General features: G+C 48.3%; 1 protein-coding gene across 1 annotated transcript in view; it reads right to left on the reverse strand.

Annotated features, from left to right (window-relative positions):
• The window catches only part of LOC140196915 (disintegrin and metalloproteinase domain-containing protein 33-like), a 125,454-nt gene that overhangs the window by 86,276 nt on the left and 20,406 nt on the right, over positions 1 to 18,772 (reverse strand). Inside the window, exons 7-13 of the mRNA XM_072256851.1 lie at positions 17,815 to 17,880; positions 14,622 to 14,693; positions 13,738 to 13,904; positions 12,507 to 12,591; positions 4,801 to 4,943; positions 3,255 to 3,432; positions 2,901 to 2,990 (exon numbers count right to left, since the gene is read on the reverse strand). Coding sequence (XP_072112952.1) covers positions 2,901 to 2,990; positions 3,255 to 3,432; positions 4,801 to 4,943; positions 12,507 to 12,591; positions 13,738 to 13,904; positions 14,622 to 14,693; positions 17,815 to 17,880 — 801 coding nt within the window. The remainder of the gene's footprint in view (positions 1 to 2,900; positions 2,991 to 3,254; positions 3,433 to 4,800; positions 4,944 to 12,506; positions 12,592 to 13,737; positions 13,905 to 14,621; positions 14,694 to 17,814; positions 17,881 to 18,772) is intronic.

Here is an 18,772-nt window from a genome sequence, read left to right on the forward strand (position 1 = left end):
AATGAACTGCCTAAAACAGCAACAGCAAGATTCCAAAAGCACGTCCAGTGCCTTACGCACTACGTCCTAAAGTGGACGCTGAACTTCAGACTTGGGGTGTCTGGAATTCTCTCAAGCGTAGAGTGGAGTGACTGGGCCGTGCCCATTGACCCAGTGATCAAGAAAGGGAAGCCCGGAACAGTTCGCAATTTGTGGAGATTTCAAAGTGAGCATCAACCCGGTGCTGTGTACTGTGCAGTATCCCCTGCCACAAATAGGAGACATTTTTGCACCTTTGGTAGGTGGGGAGAGGTTTTCAAAGATTGACTTGTCACAAGCCTATCTGCAAATGGAGATTGAGGAGTCAAGCAGGAATTTCCTCACAATCAACACTCACAAGGGACTGTTCCAGTATAATCGTCTCGTCTTTGGCGTCGCATCAGCTCCAGAAATTTGGCAAAGAACAATGGACCAAGTGTTCCAAGATATCCCAGGAACACAATGTTACCTCGATAGCATCATCATCAATGGCAAGATTGATGAAGAGCACCTCCAGAACCTTGGTAAGGTCTGTGCGCAAAGAGTGAGAAATGTGAGTTTTTCAAGAATGAAATCTCATATTGTGGACAAACATGGCTTACACAAGTCACAAGAGAAGATTGAAGCAGTGCGACAGGCACCCAACTGGAAGATGTGTCACAACCCTGGTCATACTTGGGCTTTGTAAACTACTACTACCGGTTTCTCCCAAACCATTGCTACAGTGATGCACCCATTGAATGCACTGTTGCAGACAGAAGCAAGGTAGGAATGGTCAGAAAGATGTGAAAGAGCATTCAAGGAAACAAAGAGACTAATAACATCCAACGAACTGCTCATCCATTGTGATCCATCTCTGCCCATCAGACTGGCGTGCAATGTGTCCCCTTATGGCACTGGGTCCAATTTCTCACACATTCTGAAAGATGGATCTGAATGCCTGATTGCTTCAAGATCACTGATGAGCACAGAACACAACTACACACAGATCAACAAAGAGGCTCTTAGTCCAGTATGAGGAATAAAGAGGTCCAACCACTACCTTTACAGACAAAAGTTTATGCTAGTGACAGATCACCAGCCCCTTGTGTCTGTTTTCAATCCCAGGAAGGGAATTCCAGTGACGACTGCTGCTTGGTTGCAACGTTGGGCACCTTTCCCAGGAGCCCACTCTGATGACATAAAGTTCAAGATACCAAACAACACAGCAATGCTGACAGCTTGTCACATCTTCCACTGTTGACAACTGAAGAAAAGTTTTCATTCTATGACCAAGCAGAAATGGTTCACACAGCATTGGTGGACCAGTCACCAGTAACAAATTCTGAAATACAAAGAACAACAATGAATGACCCAACATTATCAATAGTCTGGCCAAGTCATGGCAATCCTGTTTCCAGAGTTCTCAGTGAGATGAGATCAACTTCAGTATGTTAAAGAACGCTGATGTGTGGATCTCATGTTCTGGTTCCCTTGAAACTGCACACCAGAGTACATGAAGGACACCGGGGTACAGTCAAGATGAAGAGTCTCACCCAGAGCTACGTGTGGTGACCAGGAATCGACAGACAGATTGAAGACTTGACCAAAAGCTGTTCGCGATTCCAAAAAATTCAAAATGCACTCGGACAAGCACCATTACACCCGTGGGAGTGGCCATCATCACTATGGCAAAGAGTACATATTGACTTTGCTGGCCCATTCTTGGACTCCATGTTTGTGATGGCTGAGGACGCTCATTCGAAGTGGCCGGTGGTTATACCGACGAAGCCAATGAATGCTGAATTCCTCCAGCATTTTGTGTGTGTTGCTTGGATTTGCAGCATCCGCAGATTTTCTCCTTTGTGATTTGATTACAACTCAATAATCTCTGTGTTCCCAGAGGCTGATGCCGGGGTGGGCAAGGGCATGTACAAGCCAGTGCCTGACAGTGGTGTGAGTGGATTGATTGATTACTGAACATCACCATCACTCTCCAGCTCCAGTGCCTGACAGTGGTGTGAGTGGATTGATTGATTACTGAACATCACCATCACTCTCCAGCTCCAGTGCCTGACAACTTCCCAAGTCGGTGTGGATCCCTGGTGACTCCTGGACCAGCCTAACACGAGGATCCATGCCAAAGCTTCACTGATGTCCACGCTGACAACACACACCATCTTCTTCTCAGCAATCACTATTATCACCTCCTCCAAACCAACATCACATTGTGAGACAGCACACAGCCACGGTGACTGTTGCACAAGTGGGGGGCTGGGGGTTAATAAATATTCAGGGTAATAAATGTATGTGAGCAGTGAGGGTCAGGGTTAATCTGAGAAAGGATCTACTGGCATTGGAGTGGGTTCAGAGGAGGTTCACGAGAATTATCCCAGGATGAAAGGGTTACTGTGTGAATGGCTCTGGGCCTGTACTTGTTGAAGTTTAGAAGAGTGAGGGTGGATCTCACTGAAACCTTTTGAATACTGAAAGGCCTGAATACAGTGGGATCAAAAAGCACAGCCTCTGAATACAAGGACATCCCTTCAGATAAGAGATGAGAAGGAATTTCTTTAGCCAGCGGGGAGTGAATCTGTGGAATTCATTGCCACAGACACCTGTGGAGGCCCGGTTATTGGGTATATTTAAAGCAGACCTTGATAGGTTCTTGATTAGTCAGGACATCAAAGGTTATGGGGAGAAGGCAAGAGACTGTTGAGAGGGACAATAAATCAGCCTTGATGGAATGGCGGGCAGACAAAATGTACCAAATGGTCTAATTGTGCTCCAACATCTTATGGTAATAAAGATCCGCGGGCAGTGAGGGCATAATAAGCCACCTGACCCCAGGCCCAGGGGCAGTCAGGGGTGTTCCTGGGAAAGACAGCATCCTGGAATCGTACCTTGCACTGCCTGCAGCACACTCCGTGTGCACACTGGGCGCCTGGAGTAAGGGTGCAGTTATTGGCGTTGCAACACGGGTTCGCACACTCCTGTAACACAAGCAGAGAGTATTAATGTCCGGAAGTGGCCGTACACCGGCCTCGCCGTACAGACAGGTTCTGCACACTGCCCTGTGCCTGTACTGGTCAGGTTACTGTCCCCGTACCAATCACTATTAAATTTATCACACCACATCACCTCTCTCAGTCACCCCAACCTTCCCGCCAGTTACAGCCCCCATCAGGATCTCAAACCCCTGCTACTGTTGTTCCTATCCTTTCGGTTATCGCCCCACCCCCCCACACCCCACTGACCTGCACCTCTCCGCAGTCGCACTCTTCCTCGGCCTCCAGGTAGCCATTACCACAGCGTCGAGCTCCGTACAGTCTCTCCATATCCGGCCGGTTGTACAAGCACACACCTCCTCCACGCCGAAGGTAAAACCGTAGGTCCGAATGGCTACAGGAGCTGAAGACCCTCGGGAACGGGTGTCTAAGGGAGGGAGAGCGGAGTGAAGACCCTCGGGAACGGGTGTCTGAGGGAGGGAGAGCGGGGAGTGAAGACCCTCGGGAACGGGTGTCTGAGGGAGGGAGAGCGGGGAGTGAAGACCCTCGGGAACGGGTGTCTGAGGGAGGGAGAGCGGGGAGTGAAGACCCTCGGGAACGGGTGTCTGAGGGAGGGAGAGCGGGGAGTGAAGACCCTCGGGAACGGGTGTCTGAGGGAGGGAGAGCGGGGAGTGAAGACCCTCGGGAACGGGTGTCTGAGGGAGGGACAGCGGGGAGTGAAGACCCTCGGGAACGGGTGTCTGAGAGAGGGAGAGCGGAGTGAAGACCCTCGGGAACGGGTGTCTGAGAGAGGGAGAGCGGAGTGAAGACCCTCGGGAACGGGTGTCTGAGAGAGGGAGAGCGGAGTGAAGACCCTCGGGAACGGGTGTCTGAGAGAGGGAGAGCGGAGTGAAGACCCTCGGGAACGGGTGTCTGAGGGAGAGGGAGATGAGTGACTGACGTCGAGGTGGTCAACGGTGTCTCTGGAATCTTGCTGTGCATGTCGGGTGGTCAGCAGTGTCTCTGTGTTGCCAAGTCAGTGTAGTCCCTGGGATGACCATCAAACCATGAGATACTACAGCATAATCATAGGCCTTTGACCCATCGAGTCTGCTCCATCATCTCTTCATGGCTGATCCATTTTCCCTCTCAGCTCCTCCTACTTTACCTCCTTATCCCTTCGTGCCCTGTATAATCAAGAATCTATCCACATCTGCTTAAATACACCTGAAGAATTGGCCTCCACAGCTTTGTGAACTTCCTTTGAACTCTCTCCAGTTTCAGCACTTCTTTTCTACGATACAGGGCTCAAACCTGCTCACAATACTCCAAGTGAGGCCTCACCAGCGCTTTGTAAAGTCTCAACATTACTTCCTTGGTTTAATATTCTAGTCCTCTTGAAAAGAAATTAATGCTAACACTGCATATGCCTTCCTCACCACAGAACAGACTCACTGTGCAAATCCACCTTCGGGAAATCCAGCACAAGGACTCTCAAGTTCTTTGCTTCTCGGAATTTTGAATTTTCTCTCCATTTAGAAAACAGTTTGCTTGAATTTAGTGCATGGCCATACAATTCCCAACACTGTATTCCAGCTGCCATTTCTTGGCCCATTCTCCTTATCTGTATACATCCTCTGTGGCCTCTCTGCTTTCTCACCTCCTCTCTTCATACTGTCTGCAGACTTCGCCACAAAGCGGCAGGTCCGTCATCCACCCAAGCCATCGGAGGTTTCAGGGGGTGGGGGTGTTGGAGGGGTTTCAGGGGGAGGGGTTTCAGGGGGTGGGGGTGTCAGGAGTGTCTCCATGTCCTCACCCTGTGGCAGCCGCCATGATGCAGCCTCCCTGCTCAGCTGAGGCCTGCTTGCAGCAGCCGACGCCATCGTGGGCCAGTCCCAGGTTGTGGCCAATCTCATGGGCCATAGTGGCGGCCGCCCCAATGGCCGGTTCCGAGTGATCCTGAGGATGAGGGACCCATCAGTTTTAGACACAGAACAGACACTACACAGCCACCCCATCCAACCTACTCCCCTCTGCAGATACCCCCCCCCACCCCCGACACCAACGCCTCCCACTCTCCCTCCTCCTCCCCCAGCCCGGTGCCTCCCTTCACAACACAAGATGTGGAGGAGGATTGGGGAGACATGTGCTGATGGGGGGGGTCCACAGGGTTGGTGGGGTGAAGGGTCTATGGAGGGAGGGAGGGGGAATGCAACCTCATGAAGGTTCCAAGCCCGAAACGGTGACCGTCTCCCAAATACACAAACTCCCCATTTTGGTCATACCACCTTCAGCCAGCTGCTCTGGCGAATGTCATACTATGCATACCATTCAGTCCCTCCACTCTCTGCTGGCCAGAACCGCTGGTCCGTCCCTGCTGCAGTCAGGAGGCCAAGAGGCAAGGTGGAGAGGTGGATGGTGGCAGAGACGGCGTGGACTGTACCTCGTCAGTTTGTGTGGGTGTGAGGGATCAGAGCTTGGGGTAGGGCGATGGTATGGGAGCGGGTGTGCCTCAGGAGTGGCCATGCTGGGGGAGGGGGGGCTGGTGGGGTTTGTTGGGGCCCAGCTCCTGTACCAGAGGAGAGGGAGAGAGGAGACAGGCACAGAGAGATACAAAAGTACAGCACAGAAACAGGCTCTTTGGCTAATCTAGTCCATACCAAATTATTTAAACTGTCTACTCCCATCAGCCTGCACCAGGACCACAGTCGTCCATATTCCTACTATCGACACACCTATCCAATGTCCTCTCAAACATTGAAATCGAACTCGCACGCACTACCTGTGCCGGCAGCTCGTTCCACACTCTCACGCCCCTCTGAGTGAAGAAGTTTCCCCTCATGTTCCCCTTAGACTTCTCACCTTTCACCCTTAACCCAGACATCGGGTTGTAGTCTCACCAAAGCTCAAGGAAAAAGGCCTGCTTGCATTTACCCTGTCTATACCCCTCATAATTTTGTATACCTCCATCAAATCTCTACTCAATCTTCTTCGTTCTGAGGAATGAAGTGCTTATAACTCAGGTCTTTCAGACCCAGCAACACCCCTGTGAGTGTTTCTCTGTAGTCTTTCAACCTTGTTTACATCTTTCCCTTCGGTAGGTGACCAAAACTGCACACAATTCTCCAAATTAGGCCTCCCCAATGTCTTACACAACTTCATTCCATCCCTTCTCCTGTACTCAATACTTTGATTTATGAAGGCCAATGTGCCAAAAGCTTTCTTTACGACTGTACCTACCTGTGACACCACTTTCTACGAACTTTGGATCTGTATTCCCAGATCCCTTTACTCTGCAGCACCCCTCAGTGCCCTACCATTCACTGTGTAAGACCTACTCTGGCTGGTCCTACCAAAGTGCAACACCATAAGACCACAAGATATAGGAGAAGAATCAGGCCATTTGGCCCAGTGTGTCACCGTTTCATCATGTCTGATCCATTTTTCCTCTCAGCTCCAGTCTCCTGCTACCCCCCACCATCCCCTTTATCCCTTCATACCCAGACTAACCAAGAATTAATTAACCTCTGCCTTAAATATGCATAAAGGCTTAGCCTCCCACAGCTGCCAGTGGCAATGGTTTCCACAGATTCACCACTCTCTGGCTAAAGAAGTTCCTCCTCATTTCCGTTCTAAAAGGACACCCCTCTTTTCTGAGGCTGTGTTCTCTGGTCTTACACTCTCCCACCACAGGAATCATCTTCTCCACATCCACTCTATCGAGGCCTTTCACCATTCGATAGGTTTCAATGAGGTCACCCCTCATTCTTCTGAATTCCAGTGAATGCAGGACCAGAGCCATCAAACACTCTTCATACGACAAGACGTTCAATCCCAAAATCATTTTCGTGGACCTCCTTTGAACCCTCTCTGGTTTCAACACATCCTTTCTGAGAAAAGGGGCCCAAAACTGCTCGCAATACTCCAAGTGAGGCCTCTGTAGTTCTTTATAAAGTCTCAACATTACATCCTTGCTTTTATTTTCTAGTCCTCTTGAAATGAATGCTAAATTCACACTTGCCTTCCTCATCACAAACTCAACCTTCAAATCAACATTTAAGGGATCCTGCATAACGACTCTCAAATCCCTTTGTGCCTCAAATCTTTTTTTTTCTCTCCACTTAAAAAATAGTCAACTCTTTCATTTCTTGTACCAAAGTGCATGACCATACACCTCCTGACACTGTATTCCATCTGCCACTTCTTTGCCCACTCTCCTCATCTAAGCCCTTCTGTAGCCTCTCTACTCCCTCAAAGTCACCACCAATCTTCATATTGTCTGCAATCTTTGTAACAAAGCCATCAATTCCATCACCCAAATCTTTGACATATAACGTAAAAAGAATTGGTCCCCACAAAGACTCCTGTGGAACATCACTTCTCACCGGCAGCCAGCTGGAAAAGTCTCTTTATTCCGAATTTTTGCCTCCTGCCAACCAGTCACTGCTTTATCCGTGATTGCACTTGTCCGCATTAAATTCCATCTGCCATTTTTCCAGCTGGTCCAGATCCCACTGCCAGGCTCTGACAGTCTCCCTCGCTGTACACTACACCCCCAGTCTGGGTGTCATCCAAAAATTTGTGATCCAGTTAACCACATTATCATCCAGGTTATCGCTATAGATGACAAACAACAATGGACCCAGCACGCCACTGTCATTCCACCGGTCAGAGAGGCAACCATCTGCTACCACTCTCTGGCTTCTCCACAAAGCCAATGTCTAGTTCAATCTACTACTCTGTAAGATGGGTTATACACGACCTTCCACACGTGAAGCCATGGTGACTATCCTTAATCAGTCTATGTCTATCCAAATACTCATACACCAGGTCCATTAGAATATCTACCAATAATTTTTCCACTAAAGATGTAAGGCTCACTGGCCTATAATTGCTTGATTTATTTTAAGAACCTTTTTTAAACAGTGCAAGAACATTGGCCATCCTCCAATCCTCTGCAATTTCTGCACTTCCCTCCCCTAGGGTCTGAGACAACATCTTGTCAGGCTCTGGGGGTTTATCCACCCTGATTTGCCTCAAGGTAGCAAACCCCCCCTCCTCTGTAATCTGTATCAGCTTCGTGAAATTGAAGCCATCTTGCCTCATTTCTATAGACTGTATCTGTCTCCTGAGTAAATAAAGATGCAAAGAATTCATTTAAGAACTTCCCCATCTCTTTTGGTCCACACATAGATTAACATTCTGATCTTCCAGAAGATCCATTTTGACCCTTACAATCTTTTTGCTATTAATATATCTGTAGAATTCCTTAGGATTCTCTTTCACCTTGCTGCCAGGGCAACTTCATGCCTTCTTTTAGCCCTCCTGATTTATTTCTCCAATGTTCTCCAGGATTTCTTGTACTCCATAAGCACCCCATTTGTTCCTACCTGCCTATCCCTGCTACGCACTTCCTTTTCTCTCTTAACCAGTGTCTCAGTATCTCTCGAAAACCAAGGTTCTCTGTACCTCTTATCTTAATCTTGTAGTCTGACAGGCACATACAAGCTCTGCACTCTCAAATTTTCACTTTTGAACGTCTCCCACTTACCAAGTACAACTTTGCCAGCAAACAGCCTGTCCCAATCCATAAGACCATAAGATATAGGAGCAGAAGTAGGCCATTCGGCCCATCCAGTCTGCTCCGCCATTCAATCACAGCCTGATCCAATTCTTCCAGTCATTCCCACTCCCCTGCCTTCTCCCCATACCCTTTGATGCCCTGGTTAATCAAGAACCTATCTATCTCTGCCTTAAATACACCCAATGACTTGGCCTCCACAGCTGCTCGTGGCAACAAATGCCACAGATTTACCAGCCTCTGACTAAAGTAATTTCTCCCCATCTCAGTTCTAAATGGACGTCCTTCAATCCTGAAGTCATGGCCTTGTGTCCTCGACTCCCCTATCATGAGAAATAACTTTGCCATATCTAATCTGTTCAGGCCTTTTAACATTTGGAATGTTTCTCTGAGATCCCCCGTCATTCTCCTGAACTCCAGGGAATACAGCCCAAGGGCTGCCAGACATTCCTCATTGGGTAACCCTTTCATTCCTGGAACCATTCTCGTGAATCTTCTCTGAACCCTCGACAATGTCAGTATATCCTTTCTAAAATAAGGAGACCAAAACTGCACACAATACTCCAAGTGTGTTCTCATGAGTGCCTTATAGAGCCTCAACATCACATCCCTGCTCGTATGTTCTATACCTCTAGAAATGAATGCCAACATTGCATTCTCCTTCTTCACCACTGACTCATCCTGGAGGTTAACCTTTAAGGTATCTCGCACAAGGTTTCCCAAGTCCCTTTGCATTTCTGCATTTTGAATTCTCTCCCCATCTAAATAATAGTCTGCCCATTTATTTCTTCCACCAAAGTGCATGACCATACACTTTCCAACATTGTATTTCATTTGCCACTTATTTGCCCATTCCCCTAAACTATTTAAGTCTCTCTGCAGGCTCTCTGTTTCCTCAACATTCCCACTCCTCCACCTATCTTTGTATCATCGGGAAATTTAGCCACAAATCCATTAATCCAATATTCCAAATCATTAACATACATTGTAAAAAGCAGCGGTCCCAACACCGACCCCTGTGGAACTCCAGTGGAAACCAGCAGCCAGTCAGAATAGGATACCTTTATTCTCACTCTCTGTTTTCTGCTGACCAGCCAATGCTCCACCTATGCTAGTAACTTCCCTGTAATTCCATGGGCTCTTATCTTGCTAAGCAGCCTCATGTACAGCACCTTGTCAAAGGCCTTCTGAAAATCCAAGTACACCACATCTACTGCATCTCCTTTGTCTACCCTGCTTGTAATTTCCTTAAAAAATTGCAGTAAGTTTGTCAGGCAGGATTTTCCTTCCAGGAAACCATGCTGGCTTTCACCTATCTTGTTATGTGCCTCCAGGTACTCTGTAATCTCATCCCTAACAATCGATTCCAACAACTTCCCAACCACTGATGTCAAGCTAACAGGTCTGTAGTTTCCTTTCTGCTGCCTCCCACCCTTCTTAAATAGCATTGCAATTTTCCAGTCACCTGGTAGGAACATAGGAACATAGAAAACCTACAGCACAGTACAGGCCCTTCGGCCACAAAGCTGTGCTGAACGTCCCTACCTTAAAACTACCTAGGTTTACCCTAGCCCTCTATTTTTCGAAGCTCCATGTATCCATCCAGGAGTCTCTTAAAAGACCCTATCATTTCTGTCTCCACCACTGCCACCGGCAGCCCATTCCACGCACTCACCACTCTCTGTGTAAAAAAACTTACCCCGATATCTCCTCTGTACCTACTTCTAAGCACCTTAAACCTGTGCCCTTTTGTGCTAGCCATTTCAGCCCTGGGAAAAAGCCTCTGACTATCCACGCGATCAACACCTCTCATTATCATGTACACCTCTATCAGTTCACGTCTCATCCTCCGTCTCTCCAAAGAGAAAATGCCAACTTCACTCAACCTATTCTCATAAGGCATGCTCTCCAATCCAGGCAACATCCTTGTAAATCTCCTCTGCACCCTTTCTATGGTTTCCACGTCCTTCCTGTAGTATGACGACCAGAATTGAGCACAGTACAATGCCAGAATCTATCGATTCTTGAAAGATCATTATTAATGCCTCCGTAATCTCTCCAGCTACTTCCTTTAGAACCCAAGGGTGCATTCCATCAGGTCCAGGAGATTTATTCACCCTCAGACCATTAAGCTTCCTGAGCACTTTCTCAGCCGTAACTTTCACTGCACAAACTTCACTCCCTGACACTCTTGAATGTCCGGTATACTGCAGATGTCTTCCACATTGAAGACTGATGCAAAATACGCATTCAGTTCCTCTGCCATCTCTGCATCTCTCATTACAATATCTCCAGCATCATTTTCTATTGGTTCTATATCTACCCTCAACTCTCTTTTACCCTTTATATACTTAAAAAAGCTTTGTATCTTCTTTGATATTAGTCGCCAGCTTCCTTTCATAATTCGTCTTTACCTTTCTAATGACCTTCTTAGTTTCCTACTGCAAGTTTTTAAAAGCTTCCCAATCCTCTGTCTTCCCACTAGCTTTGGCTTCCTTGTATGCCCTCTCTTTTGCTTTTAATTTGACTCTGACTCAACGGTAATATCCTTCTTCCCTTTGAAAATTTCTTCTTATTTGGAATATATCTGTCTTGCACTTTCCTCATTTTTCACAGAAACTGCAGCCATTGCTGCTCTGCTGTCCTTCCTGTTTGTGTCGCTTTCCAGTCAACTTTGCCATTGTAATTTCCTTTATTCCAGGGGTCCACAACCTTTTTTGCACCGCGGACCAGTTTAATATTGACAATATTCTTGCGGACCGGCCGACCGGGGGGGGGGGGGGGGGGGGTTGGTGTTCAAGTAGGGTTAAACTCACCTCAACATGTCTTTTACAGTTCGGGTTGCCAACTTTCTCACTCCCAAATATGGGTCAAAAGTAGCAGTCAAATCCCGGGACACTTTACCCCAGGAAAGACTACCATGACCATGAAGCCTTGCATGGGCACCTGTGTGCGCATGCGTGACATGTGAATGTGGTTTCAGCTGACTTCAGAGTCTCCCACATGCCTTCTGGCAAACTGTAGTCGAGATTTCATGTAAGTTTTTTTTCCAACTGTGGCTCTCTCTTTGACACTCTCCTATAAGGCTGCGACAGGTGAAGCACCCGGGCAACAGTTGTTGTATGCGCAGTCTCTCCCATCTCAGCCACTGAAGCTTGTAACTCCTCCAGAATTGTCATAGGTCTCTTGGTGGCCTCCCTCACTAATCCCCTCTTGCACAGTCACTCAGTTTTTGAGGACGGCCTGCTCCAGGCAGATTGACAGCTGTGCCATCTTCTTTCCATTTCTTCATGATTGACTTAACTGTCCAAGGGATATTCAGTGACTTGGAAATTTTCTTGTATCCATCTCCTGACTTGTGCTTTTCAATAACCTTTTCATGGAGTTGCTTGGACTGTTCTTTTGCCTTCATAGTGTAGTTTTTGCCAGGATACTGACTCACCAGCAGTTGGACCTTCCAGCTACAGGTGTATTTTTTACTATAATCAATTGAAACACCTTGACAGCACACAGTGATCTCCATTTAACTAATTATGTGACTTCTGAAACCAATTGGCTGCAGCAGTGATGATTTGATGTGTCATATTAAAGGGGGTGAATACTTAAGCAATCAACTATTTTGTGTTTTATATTTGTAATTAATTTAGATCACTTTGTAGAGATCTGTTTTCACTTTGAAATGAGTCTTTTTCTGTTGATCAGTGTCAAAAAAGCCACAGTAAATGCACTGTGATTCAATGTTATAAAACAGTAAGACATGGAAACTTCCAAGGTGGGGTGTATACTTTTTATAGGCACTGTATTTAGATAGGTAGGTAGATAGATAGAAAGAGAGACCCCATCCACCCTGCCCCCCCTCAACTCACTCTTTCCAGTCCTCATGCTCCCTCATTCCCCACCACTAGTCAACGCACAGCCTTGCAGGAAGATTGCAGACTCACCATGCTGACGCCCCCCGAGGTTTCCAGCGAGCACATCCCCTCCAGTGGCGCCATCCCGATGGTCGTTCCCCGGAACGTCACACCTCTGCAGCAGGGAAGAGGGTAAAAAGAGCTCAGCTCACAAAGACACAGACACACACACACCCACACCCACTCGCAGACACATAAACATATACACACTCACATACACATATACACACACACACACACACACACACACATTCACACAGAAACACACACACAAATTCATGCACACTCACACACACACCCACTCACACACACATAAACATACACACACTCACATTCACATGAACACACACACACATATGCACATATTCACACAGAAACACACACACACACATAAACATACACACACTCACATTCACATACACACAGGAACACACACACACACATTCACACAAACACACATATCTGGATCTGGATCTGGGCCGTACCCTCCAAATATTCAGACCTGCATCTTGGTTTTTTTGCACTACCTTACTCGATTGAGGGGGGATCTTATTGAAACATATAAAATCCTAAAGGGATTGGACAGGCTAGATGCAGGAAGATTGTTCCCGATGTTGGGGAAGTCCAGAACGAGGAGTCACAGTTTGAGGATAAAGGGGAAGCCTTTTAGGACTGAGATTAGGATAAACTTCTTCACACAGAGAGTGGTGAATCTGTGGAATTCTCTGCCACAGGAAACAGTTGAGGCCAGTTCATTGGCTATATGTAAGAGGGAGTTAGCTATGGCCCTTGTGGCTACGGGGATCAGGGGGTATGGAGGGAAGGCTGGTACAGGGTTCTGAGTTGGATGATCAGCCATGATCATACTGAAAGGCGGTGCAGGCTCGAAGGGCTGAATGGCCTACTCCTGCACCTATTTTCTATGTTTCTATGTTTCCATTTTTCTATTTTCTACTTATGATTTATAATTTAAATTTTTAATATTTACTATAGATTTGTAATCCAGGCAGCGGGAAGAGCAGAATCAAATATCGCTATGATGATTGTACGTTCTAGTATCAATTGTTTGGCGACAATAAAGTATAAAGGATAAAGTATATTCACACAGAAACACACACACATATTCATGAACACTCACACAAACACACAAATTCACTCACACACATGGGTAGATATGCAGAGACAGAAACACAAGTAAGCCCATAGCCCCTCCTACACACACTCCTGCAGAAATCTCCCCCCCCCCTCCACAGCCACTTACGTGATGAGCTGGGCGTTGTCGTGCTGCATCCGCGCCCAAAGCTGCCGTCTCCACTTCAGGAAGGCGGAGAGCACCGCGTTGGGGTCTGTGCTGACGGTGATCTGGTCCCTGTGGGTCCACACTTCCAGCCCGATCAGTGCGATCCGAATATTCAGACTTCTGTAAAACTGCCGGGAAAGGAGGGACATGCAAAGTTCAAAATTCAAAGTTAGTTTATTATCAAAGTACGTAGATATCACCATGTACAATCCTGAGATTCAGTGACGTTCACACACTGTGGAACTGACTGAGGAAACTGCCCTGTGAAGGCCCTTCAGCCTGTCTAGCTGACACTATCCCTCCATGCCGTCTGCATTCGAGGTCACGTGCAATAACGAGAGTTTGGACAAACTTGGGTGATTTCCCCAGGAGCACTGGAGGCTGATAGAGGTTTATATATTATGATAGAGTAGACAGACAGTATCTTTTCCCCAGGGTTGAAATGTTGAATACCAGACTGTGCAATTAAGGTGAGAAGGGGTAATTTCGAAGGAGATGTAAGGGGCAGATCATGGTGCGTGCCTGGAATGTGCTTCTTGGGGTCGTGGTAGACACGGATAAGATGAAGGTGTTCAAGAGGCTCTTAGACAGACACATGAATGAGAGGAAAATGGAAAGGGTGTAGACACAAGGGATTAGTTTGTTTGGGCCTAATGCCCAACTAAATTGTGAATTAGTTCAGCCAGACAATGTGGGCCAAAGGGCTGTTCCTGTTCTGTGCTCTGACAATAACATCAGCTTTCCCAGAAGCAGTGGAAGGTTCTGGAAACCCCAAACTTTCACTACAGCGTGTACGATAGTGGACCCTCTCTGGGCCAGGAAGTAGGGACAGAGGTCGCTCGTACCTTATCCACATAATTTGCAATCTCCAGGATTCTGTCCTTGGTTTTCCCGAGGTCGCGGTTCTGGCTCTGGAACTGGGGCGGCAAGAAGTCAGACTGCAGCAAATGGGGCAGGACATGCACACCGTAACTCCCACCCAGTAACCCCCTCACCCAGTTACCCCCTCACCCAGTAACCCCCTTTACCCTGTAACTCCCTTCATCCGGTAACCCCCTCACCTCGCAACCTAACTCACCCAGTAACTAACCTCTCCCAGTTACACCCACCCAGTAACCCCTCACCTCGTAACCTAACTCACCTAGTAACTACCCTCTCCCAGTTACACCCACCCAGTAACACCGCCTCACCTAGCAATCCCACCACCCAGTAACAACCACCCCTCACCCAGTAACAACCTCTCTCTCAATAACAACACCCTCACTCAGTAACCCCGCCATGCAGTAACCCTCCACCAATAACCACCTCACACAGAAACCGTTCCTTACCCAGTGACCCCCCTCACCCAGTAACCTCCCTCACCCAGTGACCCCCCTCACCCAGTAACCCCCCTCACTCAGTGACACCCCTCACCCAGTAACAACCTCACTCTCAATAACATCCTCACCCAGTAACCCAACTCACCCAGTAACCCCCCCTCACCCAGTAACCCTCCTCACCCAGTAACTCCCCTCATTCAGTAACCCCCTCACCCAGTTACTCCCTCACCCAGTAACCCCCCCTTACCCCGTAACCCCCCCTCACCCGGTAACCCCCTCACCCAGTAACCCCCTCACCTCGTAACCTAACTCACCCAGTAACTACCCTCTCCCAGTTACACACACCCAGTAACCCCCTCACCTCATAACCTAACTCACCCAGTAACTACCCTCACCCAGTTATACCCACCCAGTAACCCACTCACCTCGTAACCTAACTCACCCAGTAACCCCCTCACCTCGTAACCTAACTCACCCAGTAACTATCTCTCTCTCAATAACAACACCCTCACCCAGTAACCCCCCCCTTGCAGTAACCCCCCACCAATAACCACCTCACACAGAAACCGTTCCTTACCCAGTGACCCCCCTCACCCAGTGACCCCCCTCACTCAGTGACCCCCCTCACCCAGTGACCTCCCTCACTCAGTGACCCCCCCTCACCCAGTGACCCCCCTCACTCAGTGACCCCCCTCACCCAGTGACCCCCCCTCACTCAGTGACCCCCCTCACCCAGTGACCCCCTCACTCAGTGACCCCCCTCACCCAGTGACCCCCCTCACTCAGTGACCCCCCTCACCCAGTAACCCTCACTCATTCAGTGACCCCCCTCACCCAGTGACCCCCTCACCCAGTGATCCCCCCTCACTCAGTGACCCCCCCCCTCACTCAGTGACCATCAACAGGGTGAGTATCAGTGAATTAGGGATGCAGAATCAAAAAGGGTAGCAAATACAGTACTCAAAGTGTTATATCTCAGTGCACGGAGTAGGAGAATTAAGGTGGATGCTCTTGTTGCACTATTACAGATTGTCAGGTATGATGTTGTGGCCATCACTGAATCATGGCTGAAGGATGGTTGTAGTTGGGAGCTAAATGTCCAAGGTTACACATTGTATCAGAGGGATAGGAAGGTAGGCAGAGGGGGTGGCGGGGCTCTGCTGGTAAAGAATGACATCAAGTCAGTAGAAAGATGTGACAGAGGACCAGAACATGTTGAATCCTTGTGGGTTGAGTTAAGAAACTTGCAAGAGTAAAAGGACCCTGACAGCAGTTATATACAGGCCTCCCAACAGTGGCTGGAAGGTAGAGCACAGATTACAACAGGAAATAGAAAAGGCGAGTCAAACGGTCAATGTTATGGTGGGTCACGGGAGATTTTAACATGCAGGTCCATTGGGAAAATCACGTTGGAAATGGATCTTAAGAGAGTGAATTTGTTTGATGCCTACGAGGTGGCTTTTTAGAGCAGTTTGTCACTGAGTCTATGAGGGGATCAGCTATACTGGATTGCGTGTTATGTAACGAATGGGCAAGAGAGTGGCAAATGAAATACGATGTTGGTCATGCAATTTAGTAGTAGAAATAAATGTGCAGACTAGGGAAATCCAAAAATGGGAGGTACAAAGGGACTTGAGAGGTCTTGTGCAGAACACTCTAAAGGGTAGCTTGCAGGTGAACTCGGCGGCAGGAAGGCAAATGCAATGTTAGCAGTCATTTCCAGAGGTCTCGAATACAAGAGCAGGAAGTGATGTTGAGGCTTTGTCAGACACTGGTGAGGCCTCACCTTGAGTATTGTGAACAGTTTTGGACCCCTCATCTAAGAAAAGATGTGCTGGCATTGGAGAGGGTTCAGAGGAGGTTCACAAGGATGATTCCGGGAATGAAAGGGTTATCATGTAAGGAATGTTTGATAGCTCTGAGTCTGTACTCGCTGGAATTTAAAAGGATAAGGGGGGATCTCATTGAAACCTTTTGAGTGTTGAAAGGCCTGGACAGAGTAGACGTGGAAAGGATGTTTCCCGTGGTGAGAGAGTCCAGGACAAGAGGGCACAGCCTCAGGATAGAGGGGTGTCCATTTAAAACAGATGTGAAGAAATTTTTTAGCGAGAGGGTGGTGAATTTGTGGAATTTATTACCACAAGAACTGTAGAGGCCAGGTGGTTGGGTGTATTTAAGGCAGAGATTGATAGGTTTTTGATTGGACATGGCATCAAAGGTTACGGGAAGAAGGCCAGTGAGTGTAGTTGAGGAGGAGAAAAAAGGATCAGCCATGATTGAACGGCGGAGCAGACTCAATGGGCCAAATGACCTAATACTACTCCTGTCTTATGGTAACCTCTCACCCTACCCCTCATCATGCCAGTAATCCCCCTCCCTGTCCCCTCACCTTGCCAGTAATCCCCCTCCATCCCGTTCCCTCACCCTGCCAGTAATCACTCTCCATCTCTTGATCCCGCTAGCAATTCCCCCTCCCGGACCCCTGACCCTCTCACACCGCCAGTAATCCCCCTCCTTGTCCTCTCACCATGCCAGTAAACCCCCCAATCCCCTGTTCCCTCACCATGCCAGTAATCGCTCTCCGTCTCCTGATCCCGCTAGTAATCCCCCTCCCTGTCCCAACTCCTCACCCAGCCAGTAATCCCCCTCCCTGTCCCGACCCCTCACACCGTCAGTAATCCCCCCTCCCTGACCCCTGACCCAGCCAGCAACCTCTGACCTCGGTATGGTCGGCTACAATGTAGATTTCCATGAATTTCTCTGTGTCCCAGGAATCGCGCCGGACCTGTGGGAGAGGAGACGGGAGGAAAGGGAGTGTCTCATGGGTTAACACTGACTTCCCGAGGGACTGTTCTCCTGCCCTGCGAGGGGCCGGTCAGGCTGGTGTTGTGGGAGAACGGAAGATCTGGGCCCCATGCAATTCAACTGCAGCCTCCACCCCCAAAACATCAGCAGGAGAGAGGCCACTCGGCCCATCGAGCCTGGACCCCATGGCAGTCTCATATTGACAGAATGCTGGCAGCAGGAGGGGGTGGTCAGGCCCCCCAGACCTGCCCCACCATTCGACAGGGTGATGGTGAGTCCTCACAAGGCCTTGATTTCCCGCCTGCACCAGGCCCCACACCCCTCCACCTTAAACACTTCCAATGTGTGTCTCTCACCGATGGTCGGGGCACAAAGTTCCACAGATTCTATAGTGCCTGACAGAAGAAATATCTATGTCCTTCGGCTTTACACGGACCAGTCCTCATCATGTCGTTATGACCCCTACCCCTGACTCTTCCAACATCCGAGCTGCCAAGCCGAACTCATGGTCTGAGATGTGTGATTAGTGTCACCCCACTGCCCCCTTCATAGTCATAGTCATACTTTATTGATCCCGGGGGAAATTGGTTTTCGTTGTAGTTGCACCATAAATAATTAAATAGTAATAGAACCATAAATAATTAAATAGTAATATGTAAATTATGCCAGGAAATAAGTCCAGGACCAGCCTATTGGCTCAGGGTGTCTGACCCTCCAAGGGAGGAGTTGTAAAGTTTGATGGCCACAGGCAGGAATGACTTCCTATGACGCTCTATGTTGCATCTCGGTGGAATGAGTCTCTGGCTGAATGTACTCCTGTGCCCACCCAGTACATTATGTAGTGGATGGGAGACATTGTCCAAGATGGCATG

Source organism: Mobula birostris, chromosome 4, assembly GCF_030028105.1.
Source record: "Mobula birostris isolate sMobBir1 chromosome 4, sMobBir1.hap1, whole genome shotgun sequence".
Taxonomy (NCBI): Eukaryota; Metazoa; Chordata; class Chondrichthyes; order Myliobatiformes; family Myliobatidae; genus Mobula; species Mobula birostris.